The 25541-nt window shown below is 44.9% G+C and overlaps 1 protein-coding gene across 1 annotated transcript; it reads left to right on the forward strand.

The window, feature by feature from the left end:
* Window positions 1-56: 56 nt before the first annotated feature.
* On the forward strand, window positions 57-9002 carry LOC112880146 (pentatricopeptide repeat-containing protein At5g10690). The gene is made up of 12 exons (XM_025944638.1): window positions 57-343; window positions 440-631; window positions 2641-2773; window positions 3156-3247; window positions 3345-3506; window positions 3611-3679; window positions 4125-4257; window positions 5503-5735; window positions 6511-6588; window positions 7793-7861; window positions 7943-8119; window positions 8572-9002. Exons 1-12 carry the CDS (start codon window positions 122-124, stop codon window positions 8860-8862), a joined length of 1851 nt encoding a protein of 616 aa, XP_025800423.1. The 5' UTR covers window positions 57-121; the 3' UTR covers window positions 8863-9002.
* Window positions 9003-25541: the final 16539 nt, after the last annotated feature.

Raw genomic sequence — 25541 nt, forward strand, 5'->3', positions numbered from 1 at the left:
CGCAGCCCAACCAGCCCACGGCCGGTGCGCCCCCCCGCTTTATCCACTCGCACCGCGCGCTCGTGCTCGCGACACGCAGCAGTGGTCGGCGGCAGTGGCAGCGGTAGCGGCGAGAGAAGAGATGATGATGATAAGGCCGCCGCGGTTCCTCTCCCCTTCGCCAGCGCCGGGGCCACGCGAGCCACGCCTCCGCCGCCCTGTCGATGCTTCCAGGATCTTCTCCTCCCCTCGTCCCCCAGGGCGCCGCCCGCACCCACGCCCCCGGGCCGCGTCCCCGTCCACCGACCTCCGCCGTCTCACGGCCCGCATCGTGGACCTCACCCGCCGCAGGCAGCTCGCCCAGGTTCGCCTCGTGCGCCCTCCCTCTCCGTGTACACGTCCGGCCGTTGGGTTTGTTCTATTTTTGGTCAGCGCTGACTCGGGGGTTTGGGAGGCGCAGATTATGGAGGAGGTGGAGGCGGCGCAGCGACGTGTGCGTGCGGGTGGGGTACTCAACACCATCGTCATGAATGCGGTTCTAGAGGCCTGCGTGCGCTGCGGCGACGTCAACCGCGCGCTCCTGCTCTTCGAGGAAATGCGCGGGCCCAGGGGATGCGGCGTAGACGGCGTCTCCTATGGCATCCTGCTCAAGGTGCGCTGCCTTAACACTTAGCATAAAATTTCATGAGTTCAACTATTTGTTCTAACTGGTTATGAATGCTGGTATCTGGTGGAAATGGGGAGACAAGCTGAAGAAGAATTATTTGAGTTCCAACAACATAACCTATCATAAAAATCTGTGATAAGAATGTGTATCCAGTGAGTTCTGTTTGGCATTCACAGAAGGGAAATTGTATACAAACTTAAATTTGTTTACTAATCTTTACCAATGGTTTGTGTAATTGTGTTCAATATATAAGTTGGGAACTGGATTGACTACTGACTGATTAGTGCTAATGCGTCAATTTGCTGGAACACCTATGATTTGTTAGAAAACGGTATGTGAAATATGTAGATATGTGTACCGATTCTTTTGATAGAAAACCTGTTTCGATGGATGTTAAAAGGATTGAAATTTGGGGTTCGTTAAGTTGTGATCATGTTTTCATTGATCAGTGACACATTTGATCTAAGCTTCTAGTGCGTGTATGAACCTCAGAGTTTTGTACTTCTTTTTTCCTTCTTTAATGAAATGATATGCGGCTCTCCTTTGTATTCGCGAAAATCTGTTTGTGTCAAACAAAAGAGCATGACTTTGCTCTGTGGAAGAGAACACAGAAATTATGTACATTCTACCGTTGATAGGATTTTATGCGTCAATTCCTTTTCCTTTCTGAAGAAACAGTTCTGCTACACCAAGGAACAACCACATTTCTAAAATGTAGGTAGATTATATCCCAAACTACTCAAGGAACCTGATATTTGTTTCCAGTGTTTCAACGTTGGTAATAGTAAACTCAGTAATCAGGAGTCCTCCCATTCGGATCTTCCATATTTGCTTTCACTTTCCACCTATGAGCATCCTAAAATCAATGACGAAACCATTCTCTGACCACAAGCAGTTCGGGCATGATAGCATCAAGGCCTTTTACTACAATGCTTCCTTTTACTGCAATGCTTACTAGAGCTATCTAGGAGCAGTTATAGTACATTACTTATGTTTATTGCTGGAGACTTAAGCTCTAGTGCTTTATAGAGCTTCTATAGGATGATAATCTAAATTCATTAATGTTTCCATCAGCTTAAGTTTTAAACAATGCATTTGTCAGCAAAAAGAAACAACCTGAAGTCCAGACTTCCAGTTAGGGTTATTATGTTTCCTTTTCATTTTCTAGAAAGTAATGTAGTAATTTTCCAACTGATATAGAGTTCTCCACTCTTTTTATCCCCTTGTAACCTTTTACTAAATTTACACATCAGATTGTCTGAATGCTAAACATATTACATATCAACTCTTAATCATCAATTGCCTTCTTATTGTTACATTCAGGATTTCATCCTTTAGAATACATTTTGCGTCCTTTCATAAATGGACTGATGTTTGCATCAAGGCCTTTTACTACAATGCTTACTAGAGCTATCTAGGAGCAGTTACAGTACATTACTTATGTTTATTGCTGGAGACTTAAGCTCTAGTGCTTTATAGAGCTTCTATAGGATGATAATCTAAATTCATTAATATTTCCATCAACTTAAGTTTTAAACAATGCATTTGTCAGCAAAAAGAAACAATTCAGCACCTTTGAAACCTGAAGTCCAGACTTCCAGTTAGGGTTATTATGTTTCCTTTTCATTTTCTAGAAAGTAATGTAGTAATTTTCCAACTAATATAGAGTTGTCCACTCTTTTTATCCCCTTGTAACCTAAACTAAACTTACACATCAGATTGTCTGAATGCTAACCATATTACATATCAACTCTTAATCATCAATTGCCTTCTTATTGTTGCATTCAGGATTTCATCCTTTAGAATACGTTATGCATCCTTTGATAAATGGACTGATGTTTTAGGGTATAATGTTGAATGTGTTTGTTTGCATGATATATGACCAAAGTCCCCCCCCCCCCCCCCCCCCCCCCAAAAAAAAATGTGCTTCAGTTTAGGAGCTGAGGCATCTTTATGGTGCAAATGTTTATATTTTACATTGCTATCCATTGAAGGGCTTGGGTATAGCGAGAAGGATTGATGAAGCGTTTGAAATACTGGAATCAATTGAGAAAGATTCTTCGATTGGGAGCCCCAGGCTCTCCCCTCACCTCATTTGTGGTTTTCTAAATGCCCTTATTGAAGCAGGTTGGTACAAGATTGATCTTTAACCTTCATGTGATACATGATCCCACAGTGGTGCCCATGGAATACAGTGTGTTGGTTAGATTCTACTTATTGTAATGTGCAGATACTAATATAATTGAAAACTTGAAATAAGTATAACAAGACAAGTAATCACTAAACAACTCTCTTTACTTATGACATGGATATATTTATTTTCATCGTTTCAATTCCCAAAGTATATCTGAGAGTAAGTTTGAACAGGAACTGGCCAATTATTCTCATGTCTACATTTTGGTTACAAATTTACTATGCTGTAGCTACAATATTCCTCAAATACTCTTTGCTCACTTGCACTACCTGTAGCTGTCCGTTTACTGATGGAATTGAACTTCAATTTATCCAGGAGATATGAGGCGTGCCAATGCTCTTGTCGCCCGTTTCCGCAAAGTCCTTTATGAAGGTCACTCTGTCTTACTGTACAACTTACTGATGAAGGTACAATGTGACTGAGTTTCCATTACTGTTAATATGTCTACTTTCCTTTTCATCAACCACTGTAATTACCAAAAAAATAATCTCAATCATACTCCAGGGATACATTAAAAGCAACTTCCCTCTTGGAGCTTTGACCGTTAAAGATGAGATATTGCGTCAAGGGTTGAAGCCTGATAGATTGACCTACAACACCATCATTTCTGCCTGTGTAAAATCGTCAGAGATTGATAAAGCTATCCAATTTCTTGAAGATATGAAGGTGTCACACAAGTGTTGGAAAGGCCAGTTTTAGCCACTTAATTGTTTTGGTATATAAGTAATTGCATTGTGTAATGAAAATGAGTTGATTATATTACAATGCAGGAAGAAGCTAAAAGGGAAAGTAATGCTGAACTCCTTCCGGATGCTGTTACCTACACAACATTACTTAAGGTGTGTTGCCTCATTGCCTGATACTGAACAGCAGATGGTGTTATGCCTTGGTTTTATTGTAAAAATTACAAGCTTACGGCTACACTCTGTTTTCTTTTTATGTTATTGGACAGTGCTATTGTAGTGGCTCTTACACTGCATCATTTATTTTACTTTCATGACAGAAAATAATAGCATCTACACTATACTTGTTTTCTTGACAACTTGACAATGTTAAGCAATGATATTAAAGTGGTTGTTCCATTTCTTCATTTTTTACTCTTGAGAACGCATCATCTTCATCATCAGAAAAGAAGACATATGTGTTACAGACTTCAAATCGAGAAATTTGATTGAATTTCCGAAGAATGCCTTTAAGATAATGAATAAGTAGTTTGATCACTCTTTGTGCTTGCTATTGTTTTTATTTGTTATTAATTTTGAAAGTGATTGAAGCATGCTGCAGGGTTTAGGAATTAGCCGGGACCTTTATTCAGTTTTGAAGATTGTTGTGGAGATGAAATCTTCACTGCTTTCAATCGATAGGACTGCATACACTGCTATGATAGATGCCTTGCTAGCTTGTGGATCCATTGATGGTAAGCTCTATAGCATCTTTTTAGTGGCACAATTTTGCGCTAACACTGCATTGAATTTGCAAGTTGTAAAATAACATCAGTGTCTCACTAAGACTAACAAGTGATCTAACACCCCCTTTCATCCTCTCCTTTAATTTTCCAATTGGCACATCTTTGCAGTGTTACAAGCTAACCTTCTTTTTACCCTTTTATATCTACTTGTGGCACAACCAATCCAAAATACCTAAAATGTTGGAGCTTTTCTTGGCCCGTGGTATTTGTGCTAACATTTATAATAACTTGACCTATTTGTCCAACCGTGTTGTATGTTTTAAAGCATCATATACAGGTATTAAAATTTACAACAAAATCATTTTGTGAACTACGGATGACTTGCTATTAGTATGGTTGATTTCTGCATTACTGTTGTGCAGAAGCAAAATACTTGACAGTACTTGATGCCTTTGCCTACTAGATGCTAGTATTGTCAATCAATTTGATTAGGATCAGACCTGGTTTTTCAGGCCCATGCCTTAAATGCTATGGTCCATGAAGGCATAATATTCTTCATATTTTCTTTAAGCTAGTGCTTCGTTCTTTTCACTTGCGTTGTAACAAAAGTGTCAAAACTTGCATTATTTTTCTTAGCTTGGCCTCTCTTTTGTACCCAAGCTCCACCACTTGGTCTATCCTAATATTTTGACAACTTCTCTAGCTTATATTCACCACGCCTTGATTTCTCTTCAATGATTGATTGAGCACATTCATAATTCTTAATTCCTAATTGGTCCTGGAATGACAATGTTATCTTGAGTACACCTGAGTTTAGGGTTTTTTTTACATTTGTTCAAAATATCTTTAAGCAATTCACACCTTGTGTAATATGTGCACCTACAATATTTTTGGGAAAAAAAAATCTCACCTGGACTGGGTAAAAAGGAAAGCTAGAAATAACTATACAAATAATAGCATGAAGTATGAGTATGTATTTATTGAGATTTTTTCAATGTGTAATGTACAGACTAACTTTAGGTGTACTACAGTTAAGTGAGAAACTCTTGGTTTTTGTTTAAGTGAATATACATGTGGATGAGGCAACCAAAATCCTCATGCCGAACAAAGGCAATACTTTTTCATGTGTTTTCTAGATCATGGATCGTGAGAGGGTAATCTGTTTATGGGATAAAATTCTCTTGCTTATGAATTATGCTAGGTGTACACATTTCTGTACTAATATGCTTTTGACCTTTTTGGTGGTTATTGTAGGGGCCCTTTGCATTTTTGGTGATATAATAAAGCAGTCTGGCAGCAACAAAGATCTGAGACCTAAACCTCATCTTTATCTTTCAATCATGAGAGCTTTTGCTACCAGAGGTGATGTTGATATGGTCACGAGATTGAGCAAGCGCATGTGGCCAGATTCAGTTGGATCCATTAGTCGTGCAGCAAAAGAAGAGGCGCATGAGTTATTAATGGAGGCTGCTATAAATAACAATCAGGTGGAAATGAAGCCTAGGATAAAATATACTTTTTTGGCAATGCTGATTTGGATTCATGTATATGCAATGCCTTGGCTCCTTTGGTATGAATTTTGCTAATTTGGCTAGGATAAAGCAACAAGTCCTTTGGAATTGAGATGCATACTAGGTAACCAACGTACAAAACACTAGTCCGTTTTTGTGTTAGGTGCTTGCTATTGAAATGCCTGTTAGGGATTTATAGAAGTATATGCTATTAAAATGTAGTTACTGTTGTAGGTAGAGTTCTTATGCAATGATGACGTTATTGGTAAGCCCTTCCAACAAACTATGTTGTCATGTGGTATCAATAAGTAAATTATTCACTGTCTAGCTTGTAAGAAGAAATGAGAAGTATAAATTTCTTGTTGAAGTGTTTTCCTAGGTTGAAGAGATCTCATTGTGCTGCAGTGCTACTACAAGTACATCTTTTCCCATTTCCATATAGGAGCCAATGATTCGATTCAATATACAATTCTAATTTTATGATCTTATGAAAACTTAGTATTGTATGAGGTACAAAATCTTGGGGGAACTAAGGGTTCTAGAAATGTCAAGTCCACTGATAGGTTAAACTGCCTCCTTTATGTTGTCAGATTTAGCCATGTTACCGTATTCAAGGTAGCTGCACCATGGGCACGATTATGCTTATCTATCTATATTATTGTACTCCTGATGTTTAACTTTGCTTAGTCTTTAACTTTTTCAATAGGTCATGCCCCCATTTTCTTATAGCTCCCTGATTAAATCTTTTCAGATAGATTTGGCTAGAGGGCTTCTAAGAAGAATAGTGAATGAGAAGGAATGTTTCTCTTGGACGAGTAGAGTAGGTCTGGTATGTCTCTTCTTCTTAGATTTTTTTCATTCCTGGAGCAGCACTATGATCTCTTTCACATGATTCTGTTATCAGTGTAGTTTCTGATTCTTTCTTGTATGTTTTGCTGCCTTAATCTATCTCTGCTTCCTCTACCCCTCTTTATCCTACACTTCAGCGAACAATGGTACATGCACGAAATAGCTATTAAAAATGTCTTTGGTGTTAGTATTTGTAGTTCTAGTTTGCTGACATGAACTTTTATGCTATTTGCATGTGTTTTGTTGCTACTTGATTTTAAAATGCATGCATATGAAAGTTTTTTTCTTTTTTTGAAACAAACATATGAAGTCGTTTCAGATTCTTTTTTATTGTTACTGCTTCATTTATGCCTCTAGCTATACAACAGCTGTAGTGCTTCATTTGTACATACAGTATATAGTTTTAATTTGTACTGCTTTAACTGAAGAGGCTGTTGTCCCTTCTTTAGTATTAGATTGAAAAATTAGAATGTCTAGTCTTGCTACCGACGAGGCTCCCTCCCACTTTAAAGTCTGTAAATACCTTGTTTTGCTAAGTCGTGGATTAATGTAGCACTTTCCTGGAATCTATATGCATTGAAGATTCATAACATCACTCATGTGAACTTCATAACTTCAAGATAGCATAATACTTCATATTGGTCAAGGAATATCAAGTTGTGATCCATAATCTTCTTCTATGGTGATGACTTAACCACTCCATCTGTCTAGGGAAACATCATGCCTTAGTTTATTATGTGAGGAAAATTAAATTTGCCTGCTTATAGTCTAGTTTAAATGGAACTGTTTTGTCTTCTGAGGATAAAAGTCCAACAGGTGGTTATACACCAAGTATCAGATGGAGAGCCGTGAACTGTACCTGGCTGGTCTACTTTTGTTTTCTTTCTTATGCAAATGACAACTTGGGTTCTGAAATACAGGACCAACGTGTAGGTGGCAATATCTACTTCATAACGGTTCTCATTTGTTGAAATGTATGGAAGGCCTGATGAGAATTGAATTGTTGCATGTGGTTGTGTATCTGGATTTAATAAACTGGAATTTAATTTGATATTGGGACTGATACCAGGATCTAGGAGAATATGGCAAATATTTATGTATCTTTCGCCAGTTTCTACAAGCTTGAATGTATCAAAGTGAAAGTACAGTCACCTTTGAAGCTAATTTCTTGTTGTTGCTAACAGGTTGCCGTTAAAGTTGAAAGCTTATCTGGATTCACCAACTCTCTTCTAAGGCCCCATGTATTTCCACAGGTAGTTTGTTCGTTACATTGTTATCTTGTATTCCTTCACTTTGCTTGTTCAAATCTGAAGTTCTGTCCATTGAAATTGTAGATTATCTTGAATGATCCAGTTGAGAAGTATATGGTTCCATTTCAAGAATCTCGACCATTACCTGCTGACTTAATCTTGCGGAAAGTTGTGATGCGGTTCTTAGAAGATCGCGCAGTTCCTCTTGTGGATGATTGGGGAGGTTGCGTTGGAATTGTTCACCGAGATGATTGTACCAAGGTATGTTGCGCTGTCCTTTCAGTCCACGTAAGCAAGATATTGTCGATTCTTGTACACAAGCTAATGATTCGGCACTGTTTTTTAGCAACAAGGACCATGATTTGACAAACCAGAGAGTTTGGATATTCTGTTTTTGTCATGTCAGTTTCTCAGTGACCTATAATGATTTTAGCAAAAATTCCTATTTCTATGAAGAAAAAACAAACAACATGAAATAACTGTGAACCGGTTCATGGAATCATGGTTAATAATAGGGTCATATCAATACTGTGATACTAAAGAGCGCAAATGCATCTTTGTCTAAGAAAAAAAAAGCAGAAATGCGTAGTACTTATCTGAATTGAATGGATCACACCACTGTAAAACATCATACCAGGCTACAATAAACACCATAATAATTGATGTTTCCAGTGCTCCTGTGATTCTAGACTAACTTCGTTTTCCGTTTTCAGCTGGACGCGCCTCTTCTTTCTATGTCCAGAGGACCACCGCTGTGCGTGCCTACTTCAACAACCGTGGAGCATGTCATTGACCTCCTCCTCAGAGAGAAGTCTGAAATGGTGGTGGTGGTGAAAAGCGGTAACATGTACGAAGGCAGCTACGCATCCAGCTCGAGGCCCCTGGGGGTTTTCTCCCTTGCCATCCTGTGGAACTTCACCGGCGACTACTCATCAGACATCCACGACGCGGGCTCCCGGGTAACAGCAGTCAAGCAAGATGCTGAAACCTGCAATTGTGGCTGATTCCGCAGCAAGTTTTGTGTGCGTGTGTTTCACCTTTTCCCTAACAAAACAGTCATGTAATGGTCCAATCGTTCCTGGGTGTCCAGTTCGACAAGCACAGAGAAAGGTTTTGGCGAAGGAAGCCGCTAGGCTGATCCTGACCTGTGGATGTGCATAATGTTTTGTGATGCCCAGGGCAAAAGTGACAGCGGACCCGAGATTCTCCCGCAGCCTTCGGTTGAGGCGCCAGCGCACCGTGATGGTCCTGGCGGGTTCGGTGGCCGCCCCGCTCTCACTGGGCTGCGGAGCAGCGGAGGGTGGACCTCTGCATAATTGCATCTGCCCTTGTCCACTCCAGCCTTTGATCCTCGCGGGCGGTCGGCCGGGGACCGATGTTGAAAAGGTGAAGGTAATTGGTCTGCAAACACGGTCAGTGCTCAGTAGTACTGTTGCGCTGCTGCTCCTGGGTTCCTCGTGCACAGTTAGCTTTATTTGCTCTGGGCTTCATATGGACGCTGGACAGGTGTCGATGAACAGTCGAGATCTTGGAGCGGGCCATTGGGTAGGCCTATCTAGTTGCCTCTGCCCGTCTGGTCCAGAGTGCTTGCACGCACTGGGGTCCATATCCGCTGCATGCATGCCACAGCTGCAGCCTTGCCTAGGTAGGCAAGGTAGCAGAGACATACGGTACCACCTCCCACAGAAGTAGTAAATGCGCTGCAGCCCGATTTGGTGGCTGCAGAGAAAGGCCTGCGCTCTAGTCCCCGTACTGTCTTCCCCGTTCGGTCCGCTGGTGCAAGTGCGGCGGCTTCCACTTCCCCAAGTGGCTCGTCCTTGCTGCCGACCGGCTACGCTTGCGGCCCCCCGCGCGTACGACGTCCGCCGGCGGGCTGCCGGCTGCCGCTAGCCCCACGGCCGGCTGCCGCTAGAAGGAATTGTTAGCGGCTCCAGCCAGCTTTGCCCGCGCCAGAGGGTCCATGAGAATTGCAGCGTCTGTTTCGGCTGCGGACTGCGGTGGCCGGGGTTTCGTACATGAGGTGAGGCGAGGCCCCCTCGCCGGCAGCCACTGGCGCTCGTACTCGGTGGTCGGTGGCTGCCTAGCCGGGTGTGATCGTTGCTGGCTGCGACGCAACATTGCGCGTGGCGCATGAATGCATAGCTATTTCTTGCCAGATTCACGGGGGGAGGTACGTTCAGTTCCTGGGCCTGGAAGCATGCATGGATAACCGTTTTCTTGCAGGTTTGGTGTTGGATCGGGTATATCGGTACCCTGGGCTTGGCTACAGGAAACATGGAGTAACTGGTTTCTTGTAGATAGGGGGGTCACTCTAATTTAAATTGTAGTTCACTTTAATTTAGTTTTGTACTGAGTCAATTTTATCTAACATATTGACCAGGTATATTAAAAGATATCAACATCTAGAGCATCAAATTAGGTTTCGCAGAATTGCCACTATGCCCACTACAGTATAGAAAAGAAACGCTACAGTGGGCAATAGCGGACTATAAGGATTCTAATATCGATTTTATCTTATCCTATGCATGCGAATCCTACCCTGATAACATCATGCACTTGCGCATATATGCATGCTTGATTGTCACCCCTGACCACTTTTAGGTAGAACTTTATGTGCAGGTCACGGTTATGATCTGCAAGGGTGAAGAACGGGGAAGAGAATAATGGATCGTCGGATCGGATCGGATCAATTATATTGTCCACGAGGTTCTTCCTCGCTCAGAGGGCTCCGGCGAGCTAGGTACCGCAGAAGGGTGTGACCTTGTTACTACTTTAATTGTGCAACTAACGGCTGTGATATTTATTCATTTGTAGGCCTAGTAGCGCTAGCTAGCTGTCCCTGCGGCTGGTCCAGTCTCTCCGTCCGATTGATCCAGAGGCCAGGGGTACGGTCCATCATCTACCGGCCACCGCATGCATGCTCTGTAGCAGACTAGCAGCAGCTAGCGGCGGGCCGTACTACTAGCAGACATGCATGTTGCGCTGGCTGGCTGGCTGCACAAGTGGTAAATACGCTGCCACCAGATATGATGGCTACAACACATTATCATGCACTGTATCAATTAAACAAGAATTCTTAAATTGTAAATTATAGATTGTTTTGATTTTTTTAGATAAATAATAATGTTATGAAAAATTAAAACGATCTATAATTTGAAATGGAGGAAGCAACCATTGTCTTCGTTCTGTGTCTCGCCGCGCGTGAATGACTGCAAACCTACGTGCGTCGTTGTTGCCCCTTGTCGCGCGCCACGCAACACGTGCAATCCCAGCTTGCGGCCGGCCGGTTCCCAGCCAGCAGCTAGCCAGCCCCCGCTGCTGCCTAGCTCACTTGCTGCCCCCGCCCGGGCGTACCTGCGCTAAGCCTGCCGGCGCCCATGCCTGCTGGGTCGTCGATGTTTCATGGCAGGTAGTACGGTATACGGCGGCCTGGCATGAAGAGCTTGTCTCGTTTTCTTCCGTGGAGTAAAGTGCATGGCCGGTTCTTCAACTTGTTTAGCAGTGTCACTTAGATCTCTATACTCCTGCAGATCTTGCTCCCCAAATTTAACCTCGAGTGTCATTTATATCTTATATATTCTCAAATTGCAAATCTGAACCTCTAAATTTAGCCTCAGGTGTCATCTAAGTTCCAGTACTTTTATGATGCAGTTACATCCTACCAATAAAACATAATGGGATCAAATATTGTGCTTTTCAAGCACGCGATTACTTTCATTGCCTTCTTTTCTAACTGGTTTTGTTGCCCCTTCACTTGATAATTCATGGTGTCCATAAGCCTCTGATTCTACTTTCCAGTTTGACATCTGCATAGCTATAAGTTATTTAAATTTGAACAATCTTCCAAGAATAAAGTACGGGTGTCATGCACACTTAACAAGCTAAGATATTGCTTCAAAGGTAAAACGTCACCAAGCTTCCTGGAGTCATACACGTCAATATTTTTTATATACGTTGAGCTAAAATTTACATTATTTATAAAAAAATAAATTTGGACCTATGCGACACATCTGGAGCTAAGTTTATAGAGTTAGATTTGTATTTTTAGGAGCACAGGAACCAAAATGACAACCAAAGATAAATTTTGGGAGCCAAATCTACAATTTCATAGCATAGGAGGATCGGCCATGTACTTTACTCTTCCTTATGTGTTGCAGACTTGCAGTGTAGTAATTAGTAAACACGCACTGCATAAGAACCTCCATATTGATAACAGACGTAGCCAAAGGTAACGGGTCACTAAAGCCATTACCAATGTGAGATAAATAGATAATGGACTACAATTGACCGTTACTAGCGTGGAAAGATAGGTAATATACTTTGTTAAGGTCCGTTACTACACTACCGGAGAAATGGACTTTAATCACAGTTGGGAAGCCCACCCACAAACTAACCCTGCAGTCCATGAATTTGCTTGCCTCGCGTATTCCTTATTATTATCCACTTACACAGCATATGTGACTCTAGATAAGATGCTTTCTTTTTAAACTAACCAATGGAAGACCTTTTTGTCCTTGGTTGGTTAGGACTGGTTGGTTAGAACTAAAGGACCCTCTAGTTCGAGTTGGTATTATCGTCTTCATTAGTCCAATGGTTAAAGGACTTTTAGTCCTAATTATTAACACCAACCAGGATTAAAGGGTGACTTCTAGTCTTTGTTGGTGTTACAAACAGGAACTAAAAGAGCTTTGGCGTCAATAAAATTTAGACCTGAGATTAATGTGAGCATTAATCCCGAATCTAAATTCTACCGAGATAAATGAGGGAATGGATAGATATGGGTTTCTGTACTAGTGCTAGTATTATGAGTAATGGTATTTGTTGTAATAACTTGTTACCAATTTTGAGTAAAAGGTAACGGGCTAATCTAGTCGAGGTCAGGTCCCGACATTGATGCCTTGACTTCTATGTATACATGTAGCATGCAACGTGCGTTGGTTACCTATACAGTATTTTCACATAGTGACACCAGCTAACTAGCTAGTTGATATCTTACTCTTACCGATAGAAAATTCTAGAAATTCTTCCCTGTAGGAGCCTGTCCACTGTAATCCTCACATAAGTGCTATAAATAAAAAGATAAGTTCTAGAAATTCTTGCAAAAATCAGAAACTTCGAGACGTCAATCCAATAGATTGTAGTCATCATTGTAAATAATAGACAATAGATCTATTATATTTTCTAAAATTTAATCACCTCTGCCACTATAAAGAAAGTCTAAATAACCCCTAAATCTATATCTAATTAAATTACCACTTTTTCCATAATAAAAAACTAACCTAAAATAACCATCCAATCTTAATCTAAATTATCCCCTATGTGCTCATAAAAATATATAATTTCAAGTAACCTTCTCAAATTTGCTTCTAAATTACCCATATCTAGCATTACTTTAGTAACCCATATGTCACATCTAAATTATTTGTATCTATCATTATAAAAAAATATCCTGGAGTACGCCAATATATGATTCTAGAGTATCCCTAAGATTTGGCCCAAGCATCTTTATCCTCTGGTTTTCTCATATCTGTTCTTATTTTTAACCAACATAAAAAATATCTACTAGATAATTGAATTGAGTAGATTAATAGTGAGAAACTAAATTTATTTTATAAGATAAGATTGATTTATTTAATAAAATATTTAAAAAATCTAGAAAAATATTATATTGGACCACCCTACTAACTAGAAATTCTAGATTCACTACTGCCCAAGACCATTCCTATGGATCACCGTATAATCTTCTAGAAGCAAGCTAGGCTTTCAGTGTCTACTTCAAAGCCGAAGGAGAAGGATCACTACCGGATTTACCTTCTTTGCCGAGTGCCCCAGGCACTCGGCAAAGACTTTTTTGCACTCGGCAAAGGCTTTGCCGAGTGTTGCACTCGGCAAAGAACGTTCGGCAAAAAATCTGTTGGCAAAGAGGTCTTTGTCGAGTGCTTTTTGTCGGGCACTCGGCAAAGAGAAGCACTCGGTAAAATGTAAATCGAAAAAAATCCAAAAAAAGAAACAGGAAAAAAATTGTTGGGGGAGGCATGCACAGCCAGCTACCGAGTGTAAAATAAACAACTCCCTCTACCACTGCACCACTAAATCAAGTGTGTCAACATTACATTTTTATTCTCCACATATTATAATTAACCGAGTGTAAATTATTTGTATGAGATAGTAAATAAATTCAAATAAAAATGTTGTTAACTATAAAATGGCATAACTTTTCGAGATCTACAACTTTTATTTTGGTAGTTTCTTCATCCGAGATCGTTTATAAAATTTGAATTTCAAATTTGAAAATTTTAAACGTATTTAAATATGACACAAATGATTTCAAATCAAAAAGTTGTCAACTACAAACTTTCATAACTTTTTGAGATCTACAACTTTAATTTTGGTGGGTTTTTCCATTCGAGGTCATTTGCAAAATTTGAATTTTAAATTTTCTAAATTCAGATTTAGTTTTTGTTGACAAGATGACTTCAAATTAAAATGTTGCCAACTGTAAAATCTTATAACTTCTCAAGATCTACGAAGTTTATTTTGGTTATTTTGTCATTTCTTCATCATCTGATATGATAATTCTAGTACTGTTCACAAATCTTATATATCTCTCTTATAGTTTCATAAACTACGAGAGTGAGATATATATTTTGTGAACAAATTTATATTTATTTTATCAAATGAAGAAATGATCAAAACAAAAATTGTGCATCTTGAAGAGTTATACAACTTTATAGTTGAAAATATTTTTATTTGAATTAATTTACTACTTCAAAATATAATTTAAAAATTATCTTTACCTAGTGTTTAAAAAATACTCGGCAAAGGGACTCGGCACTCGGCAAAGAGATTCCTTGCCGAGTGTCGAAAAAAGACACTCGGCAAAGAGCTTCTTTGCCGAGTGTCTAAAAAAGGCTCTCGGTTTGCCGAGTGCCCGAAAAAACACTCGGTAAAACACTTGACGCTCGGCAGATCTTTTTTCCGGCAGTGGATCGAATCTTTCCGTCCCAGATCTTGCGTTGCCATGTAAAGTGAAATATTGAGTTTCGACATGTAAAGTGAAAAAATAACTATGCTTTTGTGGATGAAAAAGTGTAGAGATTAATTGCTAACTAATACCCATATCACAACTTGATAAAGTTAAGTATATATATGTCCTTATGAGTCCCGTTGTAGAGGCTAACTAGCTTCCTCGCGGCCGCCTGGCGCTACCCATGTCTTGCATGCATATGGCACCGCCGCAGAAGGCACTCACGGGTCTCGGAGGCACAGCGGAGTTGCGTCAGTGATCTCTCGCCCAACGTGCTTGCTCTGGCGGTGGCCGGGCTTTGGCACGAGTTCCCCGGCCGCAGGTCAGCAGCCGTGCTCCTGCTCGGTCGGTCGGGCCAGCGGCGCGGCCTCTTGCCAGCCGGCCAGCTGGTTTCTGCCGCTGGGATGTACGTACCTATGGCTAGCTAGCTAGCTTTTGTCTGCACTGATCGATGGTGCACGTCTTTTTCTGCACCAATGGATGCATGGACCGATCCATGGGGGAGTCCGAGGTCGAGATTCCATGGCCTGCTGCAAGAACTGCTACTACTGCTGGCTGCTGCCTTAGCTTGTTCTGGTTGGACGACATCAGGGCATGCACTCTGAATCGTTGTAAGTGAGAACTCAGCTATTTGGGGGTCCTTTTTTTTTAGGCGCTCCAGCTTACATGGCAGATCTACAGCTGGTTGGTTTGAATTATCCGCAAGAATGCTTAGCTATCACACAAAGAATGCATAGTTGTCACACCCGCACCCGGTTTTAAGGATAAAACGGAATGCACAACTATATCTAATAAAAAACTTTTCTTATTATGCCATGATCAAGTTTCGTACATATAAATAATAAGTAACAGTATCACGAAAGAAAAACCAAAAGACTAAAGATTATCAGAGTTATACAGCTTATCTTGGAAATAAAGACTCCAAACTTTACAGTCAAGACCGGGGGTTGCATAGGCCTAAAATTCAGCATCATCATTAAAAGACTTCACGGCAACTTTCTCTTCTGAGCAGTAACTGTAACAAGTATGAGTACAGTTATGGTCGGTACTCAGCAAGTATTGGGAATTATATAATACGAAGGCTAAAAGTAAGGAAAGGCTGACTGGCTTACTACGATAATCAATTTTAGTTGGTGAAATTTTATTAGCACCTGACTACTAAGGTATAAGTTCATAAGAACCCACATTAAAAGAAACAGAAGAGGTATAGCAGAAGCATGACCATAACCATAAACATATGGTTCATAATTTTTTATCTTCAAGTTCAATTATCACGTAAGGGTCCAAGCCACTCTTAACCGTGAGCACGGCTGATATATCAGTTTTCACTCTGTACAGGTTATACACTTTACCTACAATTCGTGTCTCCCAACATGCCCGAGGTAGCTAGCCTCTTAAACACTTCTGAGGTGAGTGGCAAAGGATTCAATACGAGTCATTTACAAAGATTTCCTAACTTATGACAATCCGCTAAGGTTTCAAGTCAAAGTGATTATAACTCTCCCTAATGAGGAAGTGCCTTAGCCAAGGACCACATATCAAAGCCTCAAGAGGACCGAGCTATACCCCGATGATGCAATCCCTCTTGCCCTTTTGGTAAGATTGTTATAAGCTAGTGTTTCTAGTGTTTCTAATTAATCAGCCAAGACCAAAGTCAAACTCACAAATAAATCAAAAGCTAGGGTTAGATCTGAAAAAGTTTGGGTGGGGCTGGGTTGAAAAGATGCAATCTACTAGGGGGGTTTTTTGCAGAGTTTGCAAGATATAGAAAAACACATGATAATTACAGATTTCTCTAGGGGCTAATCTGCAAAAAGCTTTGCAGCACATCCATGGTGGCCGGCGGCTACTGTTTTGCCGATTCACAATGTTCTAGGGCATAGGAGAGCGCAGGGAGTGGGGGAAAGGAAAGAGGACAACGAAGGATTCGATTTTGGGGCTTATCGGTGGCAGGGACTCACCGAGGCGGGCGGAATCGAAGCCAGAAGGGGCAATGGCGGTATGCTCGGCTTCCATTCCTGGGCGGCGGCGCTGGGAAGAGGCGGCTTGTGGGGTGGAGGGCGTGGCTGCAGGGGGGGCGCTGCTACAGGGCAGAGGGGGCACGATGCAGCGGCGGCCGGCGGCGGCTCTAGTCTGGTGAGCAAACCTGGTGGCAGCGTGCGCTCGGGAGAAGGGCGACGCAGGGGGCTGCTGGGAATAGGGGATGATGAGGGAGGGCGAGGGCAACAACGAAGGTCTCAACCCTTTCTTGCCCATGCACGACAGGGGGTGCAGATGGCCGCGGCGGCAGGCTGTGCGGGAGCCAAGGCACGACAGGAGGGTCGTGCAGGAGGGGTGATGCAGAGGAAGCATGGTGCTTGTGGAGGCTGGGCGCGCTCGGTTGCTGTGCTGCGCTCCAGTGGAGGCGGCCTGCGCGCGATTAGGCGAGCAGAAGGGCGTGACTATAGCGCACGGGGCTTAGGGCTTCGCGAGGTGGATGGGGTGCGGCTGCAGCTGGGGCGAGGAGAGGCCTGGCCTTGCGATTTATAGGCGCTAGGGCAGCCGGGCTGGCGTGCTGCACACGTGCAGAACAAGGCGGTGCAGAGCTTGGACTCAGTTTGAGTTCAGGTTCTCCACGAGAGAAAAGGAGATGGGGACTGGCTAGCATGATATACCGGACGAGTGGTACTGGGCCGATCCGGAGAGCAGACTGGAAAGAGAATGAAGGAAGAGAAGGGTCGAGCAGGTTGCACCACCTTTTCATAGGGTGCGAACGGTCGGGTTTGCACGACGCATGTGTTGAGGATAGCAGCGTGAGTTGTTTAGTCTCGAATGTAGTCCAAAATGAGCACACGGCAAAATGCTACCTCGGACTGCAGGTGGCATACAGGCATGCCGGCGTACGATGAGGACGAACATGCATGGCCAAATTGAACTCGGTCAACGAGTCATAGCACGCACGCGTAGGAAAACTGAGCATTGCGTGGTACTGTTATTGTGATGAAAACGAAAGGGACAAGAGGAGATGACAAGTGGGACCACAATGTCATAGAGAGAAAAGGTAAGGGAGAAGGGCGATAGGTTGGCCATTGTGCGAGGAAGAGACAGGAAACGAAGGGCGCTCGATTGGGCTAAGATTGATTTGTGCTGTTGGGTAGAATTCAGATATCGAAGAGAAGGGTAAAGAGAGAAGGAAAAAGGCTGGACGGCCAAGGGGGATCAACTTGGGTCTAGGATTTTAGAGCGACGATGCTGGTCATCAAAATTTACGGTGACGATAACGAAGCACCAGCACAAAACACTGAAACGAGCCACGGGACATCGTTTCAAGCGTGACTTGTTTGGGGAGAAAGGATAGAGAACGGGGAATTCAAATGGGCATTTTAGGGTGTCAGATATGACAGAATAAAAAGGATGGCTTCGAGAGGAGGCGCCTCCCGTACACCACCTCTGGTTCGTCCTCCTGCACGGGTTGTGGGTCAGAGCTGGGGACCACTGCGACCTCCGGTGCTGCTGCCTCCCCGTCGCCGCAACCTCCTCTGCAGCCGGCTCTGCTGGAGGGGCCCCCGCTATGGCTTCTGGCGCCACCACCGCAGCTGGCTCTTCGACCATCGTGGCGGGTCGAGCTGCCTCCTCCTGGGGTGCGGCTTCGGCCTCTCGGGGTGTGGCCTCGGGCTCCGGACCTCCAGGTCCGGACCCTACCGGTCCTGGCGGAGACGGTGGCCTTGCTGGTGCTGTCACCGACTTCCGAGTAGGGGAAGATGGAGCTGGCTGGGGGCCAGACCCCCCGGTCGGTGAATCACTAGTAGGCGCGGAGGACGAGTCTGGAAAAAGGGCCCTGGCACACACCGAAGAGGTTAGGACCCAGAAATTAAATGGAACAAAGAAAAGCATGAGTAAGCAGCTTACTCGGGGTCTGGCCACACCCAATCTCCTTGGGCGATTGGGGGATCCTCCCTTCCCGTGGAAGACCCACTGGTCGTCTGGTGGAGTCCTCCCGCTGAAGGCACCCTTGGCGGTGGGGATGTGGCCTACGGCCCTGGCTGCGGTGGTCGTGGCGGCGTCGCTGGGCACTGCGATGTTGGCTGCGGCAGTGGAGTTTGTCGCTGCGACGAAGGCCACCGCGCCTCCTCCGACCTCCCCTGCGGCTTCTGGCGTTGTGATGGTGGTGGTGGATCCTGGCTCTGCCCCCCTGGCTCTGCCGTCTTCTGGCGCTTGGGAGCTGACTCCCCCATGAAGGACCCATCGCCGCGCTGGAGCCTCTGAGACCTGGATCCCTCTTCTTGGCTGCTCCGGGTGGTGGCCGCTCCCTGCGCCTCGTCGTCTCTCTGGTTCAGAGTGGCGCCCGTATTGTGCTTGTGGTGATGCTCTGGCACCGGCACCTTCTCTTTTCCTTTCCCGGCGGGGCCTGGACCTCCGTGGCTAGGCCCGCCGGGACCTTGGTCGGCGCGTTGCTGGCGGTCAGGTGAAGCGCCGGGGATCTGGATCCCACGATTGGGGTCACCTCCCACTTGCCGGACCGCCAGGCCACCCTCGTCCAGGGTTGGCATCGACGCCAGAACCGCCGATCGTATTGCCTGGTCCTCGAACAGGGCCTTGATTCCCCTCGGGAGCACTAGTGCCTCTAGGGTGTATGTCTCGCAGTTCATCGTGCGGATTGAGCCTCCAGCTCCGCACGGGTCAGATCTGTGCCGGGTCCGCGCACGATCCTGCAGCAGTCGTTCGACCCCGTGTACATGCAGGCCATCCTGCACCTCTGCTGCAGGGGAGCAATGTGACGCCTCAGGAAGTCGCCTAGCACCATCATGGACATTAGGCCGCCCTTCGCCAGAGTTTTGACCCGGTTCAGGACCGGGCCGAGCTCCTCCAGCAGCGACGGCTTGGCCTTCCAGGTGCTGCGATCGCTGAGGGGTCCTTCCGTCGGCAACTCCAGGTGGTCATTGGCGTCAGTCGTGGCGATGACCCAGCCGTCACGCTAGTCCTCCCACTTGGCGCTGGGGAAGGCGCTGATGTAGGAACCGGCCGTCCCTTGTCGGAGCTGGAAGTAGTAAGCGCCGATCTCGCACTTGCTCCTCCCTGACCCGACCAGGGCATAGAAATGCCTGAAGATGGCGACGCAAGGACGGACCCCCACGAACATCTTCATGAAGTGGGCGAAGACCGCCACGAGGAGGACGGAGTGGGGGGTGAGGTGCTGGAGCTGAAGGCCGAACTCCTTCAGGAGCAAGAGGAAGAAGGAAGAGATCGGTGGCACTAGTCCGCACATGGCGTACGAGTTAAAGAGGACGAATTCCCCCGCAACCAGGTCGTTGAGGGGGATCGAGCCCGCCCGGATCCTCCCGACGAGCTCCGGCGTGGTCCACCCCAAGAGGCGGCGCACCGAGTCAAGCTGGCTCTTGCGCTGGAAATGGCGGGGATGACGAAGAGAAGACATGGCGGTGGTTGCTGCTTTGCGGGGACTCGGATCGAAAGGGGGCAGAGGAGGAAGAAATGCTGAGCGCAAAATGCAGATCGCAAATGTGCGTGCGGAGACGAAGGGACGCGGCAGTGTCTGGAGAAGGCGAGAGCAAAAAAGTAGCCGATCTCTGCGGCGCCTGCCTTTAAGTAAAGCTGCTCACCCCTTTGAACTCCACGATGACTGAGGAGAAGCTGAAGGGTTGCCTGCACCAGGCCCCCGTCTTTCACCCTCTATGATCGGGGGGGGGGGGCAGGCCCGCCAGTCAAAGGGGCGGCCGCTGGCGGCGGGGAGAAAGGCGGAATCCGAACCGCTAGAGCCGTGGGACGGGCTCGAATAAGATAAGAATCTGAACCGTCTGGCGCGCGGAGCGCGGGCGGAGGACGGACCCCTCGTGGATCCCGTCGTGGGGGAAAGGTCTTTCCTGCCCCTTCACAACGCGTTCGAGCCATCCACCCGGCGAACGCTGGGATATGGCCCCACCTGCGGGTTCGTTCCTCACCGAGGTGGGTCCGGGGGCCTCTCTCGGTACATACAGATAGGGGTACCTCCTGCTAGGGTGTCCGGCCCTGACGAGTGAGCCAAGCACATCGTGGTGGGCCCACGATCCGCCTCCATCACCTTCAAACCCTTAAAGCGCCACTGCCGCCTCACAGGTAAGGGCGCGATGGTGTCTGGCTCCGGCGTGTGCGCCAAGCGCATCATGGTGGACGCGCGCCACCACATGCTCGGCCACCTTTTCTCGATCATGGCCAAGGAGCTGCTCAACGACCAGAAGGTCGTGGTGGTCCGCTCCGAGCAGATCTGCGTTTTCGGCGGCCTCGTCCGTCAGTAAGTCATCCAATAGGGTGTCCAACAAGATGGGCATAAGGTTATCCGTGGCCTCGCCCTTGTCCTCTGGATGACAGGGCGTACGGTCCGGGCCTGACAACTGGGGACATAGTCTCCAGACCTTCCCCCCGTGCTCATATAGGTCCGGCGCCTCCACATGCCCGCAAGGACAAGGTGCTCGAGTCTGGCCTCCACAAGCTCGGACCCCCCAGGGGTCCGGCGCCGCCACGTGAGGGAGCCAGACCCCTATGGGTCTGTCCACCGGGACTGGCCTCGGGGGTCCGGACCTCCTATTCCCCCGAGAAGGGGTCCGGTGCCACCACGCGCTGCCAAGGAGGCGACAACGGGGCCATCCCTGCCACGCACCCGTGGCAGAAGGCCTCCCGTGGGGCGCCAGCCCAGCTACCGCATTAAATGCGGGTAGGTGGGTTGCGTGTGCCCAAGTCATGGCATGGCCTGCCCACTGACACATTGGGCAGGTGGTCTGCCCACTTTTTAATAAATAGATTTAGCTCTACAGAAAAAAAATAAATTCCAAAATTAGGATGAACATGTTCTAAAAGACATTCATATCCTAAAATTAAATATTTTAGGATATAATAGTAGCCCAAGAGACTACTCGGCGCAGCTGGTTGGCTTCAGTTCAGTCCTTCCTCCACCGCAAGCTGCAGCGTATCGACAGCTATCGAAGTTACAGAGCTTTGTCTACACGGACGTAGTCAAACTGTACAAATGGAGTAAATTAATAAGCCAGAAGGGAGGGATGTCCGGCTCCAATACTGTGTCTGTTTTCAGTCAGCCAGCTATCTATCACCTCGCTGAGCCCTGCCATTTCTCACCGCGTCGTCCCCAAAAGGATCGATCGATCGATCGATGGCGCACGGCTATAACGAGATCCAATACGAGGTGCGCGCGCTGCCCGTCGTTGTGCTCCGATCCGTGCGCCGTACATCGATCGATCGATCGATGGCCGTCGGTCAGTGGATAGCTAGCTAGCGGCCGGCTGACACTGGTCGGGCCGCCGGTCGTCGTCGCTTCTGCATTTGCGCGGCTAGGTTGTCTTTCTCCCCGCATCATCAATCGGCCGGTGGTGGATCGCTGCGGATGCCGCAGGAGGTCAGCCGCCGCTGGCCAGTGCTGTGACATCTGCTCCGCGCGCGCCTGCGGCCATGTGACGTCGTCGCCGGATGTCGATCCGTACATCCATATAATTGGTCCGTGGTCAGCTGCGAGGGCTCAACTGGGGAAGGCATCATTTATTGCATTCTCCATTTTTTTTTGTCCCCTTGTTATTGGGAGAAGCTAAGCTAGCTAAGAGAGAAGTGCTCCCATCCCAGCAAGAGCGTATAAAGTGCCAAATGAACCAGCAGCAATCGCCATCTCGCTGCTGGTGCCAATCTCATCTGCCTGGATGCACATGCACACGATGTTTTAGATGACAGCGAATCAGTGAAGTAGCGCGAGAGCTAACCAGGTCGTTGTGTGTATTGAGCAAGGTGCCCAGCAAGATTTGATTTGAACTTGGAGCTGCATGCAAGCATTATTGGCAGCTAGCAGTTGCTGCATTGGACAGAGAGGTGTCAATGGCATCCTGATCTTCATTTATTTGGACGGCCGTCCCGATGTACACTGCTTTGCCCAAACCTGTCCGTTTTTGAGAGGCCAAACTATCTCAGCTTGTTGGGTTGTCCATTCGATTCAGGTCCAATTGATTGCTACCTCTGAGCTAGCTAGCTAGTGCAGGCCGTCACAGCGTCTCGCGCGCTTCACGACACTCTCTGCAGCTTCCATCACTCCGATCCTAGCTAGTGGTTTCGCTTTGTTTGCAGGAGGCGATATTTTGCGCGCTGGCTGACCACAGTCCACACAGCTCTGCGAGTTTTTTGATCGATCGATGATGATCCAGCAGACCAGCACGGATCGATCATCGGGACTGTTCACTGAAGTCGAGCTCACCAAGACGTGTTCGTGTCTTTGAGAAGCTTGGTGATCGATTGTTGACCTTTCACATCTGTGAGTTACTGAAAGGAGAAACGGCACTTAACGGCCATACACGTGTGGCGTTTTTCTCGAGAGCGCTCTATCTAGAGGTTGGGGAAGACGTATGCTCACTGATCACAGATTCCATCTCTCAAACCGCACGCAAACAGTAGTGTGGATACACAATAAACGCACGTGAAGAACGAATTTGGGATCCAACAATGATCTTGCACCTGTAAACTAATTATAGACTTTAACTTTCTTTGTGAACACAGATCTCGATGCAATCTGCAAGCACCATCTATCTGTAAGTACTTTCGTCTCTCTTTCTAGTAGTAGTTGCTTGTGATATATGCAATGCAAAACACCTCACTTCCTGAAGTAAGTGGTCCGTCAATTAGCCTTTGAGATCCTCCTCTTTTTCGCGAGATTTATCCGTTATCAAGCTAGCCATGAGCTAACATGATTTATATATGTCACGGTGATCATATATTACCAAACAATCAAAAAGCTCTCCAATCAGAAGTCATAACTAACCACTCCTAGCAGTATTTAGAGGTTCTCAGGTTCACTAGGTCATATATAGAGAGTATCAAAAAAGATTCTTCACTGCACAAATCTCTGATCTTCAACTTCCCATTATTTAACCAAAGGTTGTGAATCAACACACTACATCTACATCAACGCGTTCTGTTAAACCTTGTTTTCATATTGAAAATTTCCTAACCTACATGCATATGAATTATGTTTTCAAGAGTGTGTACCATCTTGCCATTTACCAAGAGCACCTAATCTCTGCATTTGACACATATATTCCAAGATGATCACCATTATCTGTTTATTGTCACTTAATTACTAGTTCTGTGATTTTGAAGCTAGCTCCAAATGATCCACATCGATTTCAATATGACACAAAATTATATATCTAAGTTCTTTCTTTCTCAACTAGTAACAAAATTCAGATACAGGCATAAGTACTTTGGAGAAATTTTGGGATTTATTATTTAACTTTATTTGGCTGATCCCAGCAAGTATTTTCATTTCAGTACCAATTTAAATTTCAGGCATAACTTTTTTTAGGGAAACTGTTTTCCAAATAGTAGAATTTTAGTACCGTGCCAATGAAACTTCACTTGGGGCTCCAAAGTTAATTTGCTGAGTAATTAGTTGTTTCCAGTATGAGCCAATTAAGGACTGAAACCATATAAAACATGAGATAATGGAAATGCTTTTTTATATAACAGATTAGCTAGGTCGTGCGAAATACTTCCTTACGCAACACATTTTGATCGTATCCTTCTCATTTGGTATCCATGAAAAACTAACATTGATAAGTTTCTTTCTAACTCCTAAAACAATTGTTATACACTATTTGTTCAGAAAGCATTGTGGTTCCATTTGAAAACAAAAAATTGAGCTTAATTATTGCATTTATAACAAAATGCATTTGTAACAAATTATAAGATTTCAAAACTAATTTATTTGCTAGACACATATACATACCAAAAAATTAGAGCTTAATAATCGTATGTGTTTTTTTATCAGTGTTGATCACCGAGGTCTGAGAACAAGCTAGATGGCTAGGGTCACTTCTAGAGAATGGTGATGTTGTACAACCAGTCATGCAGAACTCCTAAAATGATCGTGGAAACCAAGATTAAGCCGTTGTTCTTCCACATGCTTGTGTCATTTTTATTCTTGGATATGTTGCATTTGGAGGATTTTACATGGTCAAAGTGTTTCTATGATGGTGGACGGAATTAAAGATCATGTTGAGTGTTGTAGTTCACCGCGGCATGATGTTATTTCATTATCCTGCAATCCAAGTTATGTAGAGGTCAGGAGTGATCTTGCAGAAATATTATCACATTGATGTAATTTTCTAACATCAATAAAATTTCCTTTATCTAAACACTAAAGACCACAACAGTGGGAATCTGCTACTTAGAGTCCGTCGTTATTTAAAAGCAGATACAATAGAACCTAGAGTAGTCTAGATACACGTAAATGGAATAGACAGCAATACCCGAAAGGAAAGGACAGAAATGCTTCCAACCCTCAATATATGGCTGACATCACAAATAGTGAATCAGTAAAGGAATGTACACATACTTGGATAAACAAAACCTTCCATTCTACTTCTTGATAACCAGAGTCCAAGCCCATCACTTACGACGCGGATACCGCACCATGTAGTTTGTGTACTCTTTCTTATTTAGCTCTCCATTTTGGCGAATGAAGCATTTTGATATATGTTGTGAAATACCAGATTCATTTATGATGAATCCTTCACAAGTGGGTAAATCTCTAAGGTGCATGGTTGAGTAGAGATGACTCGTTGTAAATTAAATCTCTTGTGCATTGTAACTTTCTTGGTATAACGAAGGGTCACCTGAATTGGTTTTTCTATG

The sequence above is a fragment of the Panicum hallii genome, chromosome 2, assembly GCF_002211085.1.
Source record: "Panicum hallii strain FIL2 chromosome 2, PHallii_v3.1, whole genome shotgun sequence".
Lineage (NCBI taxonomy): Eukaryota > Viridiplantae > Streptophyta > Magnoliopsida > Poales > Poaceae > Panicum > Panicum hallii.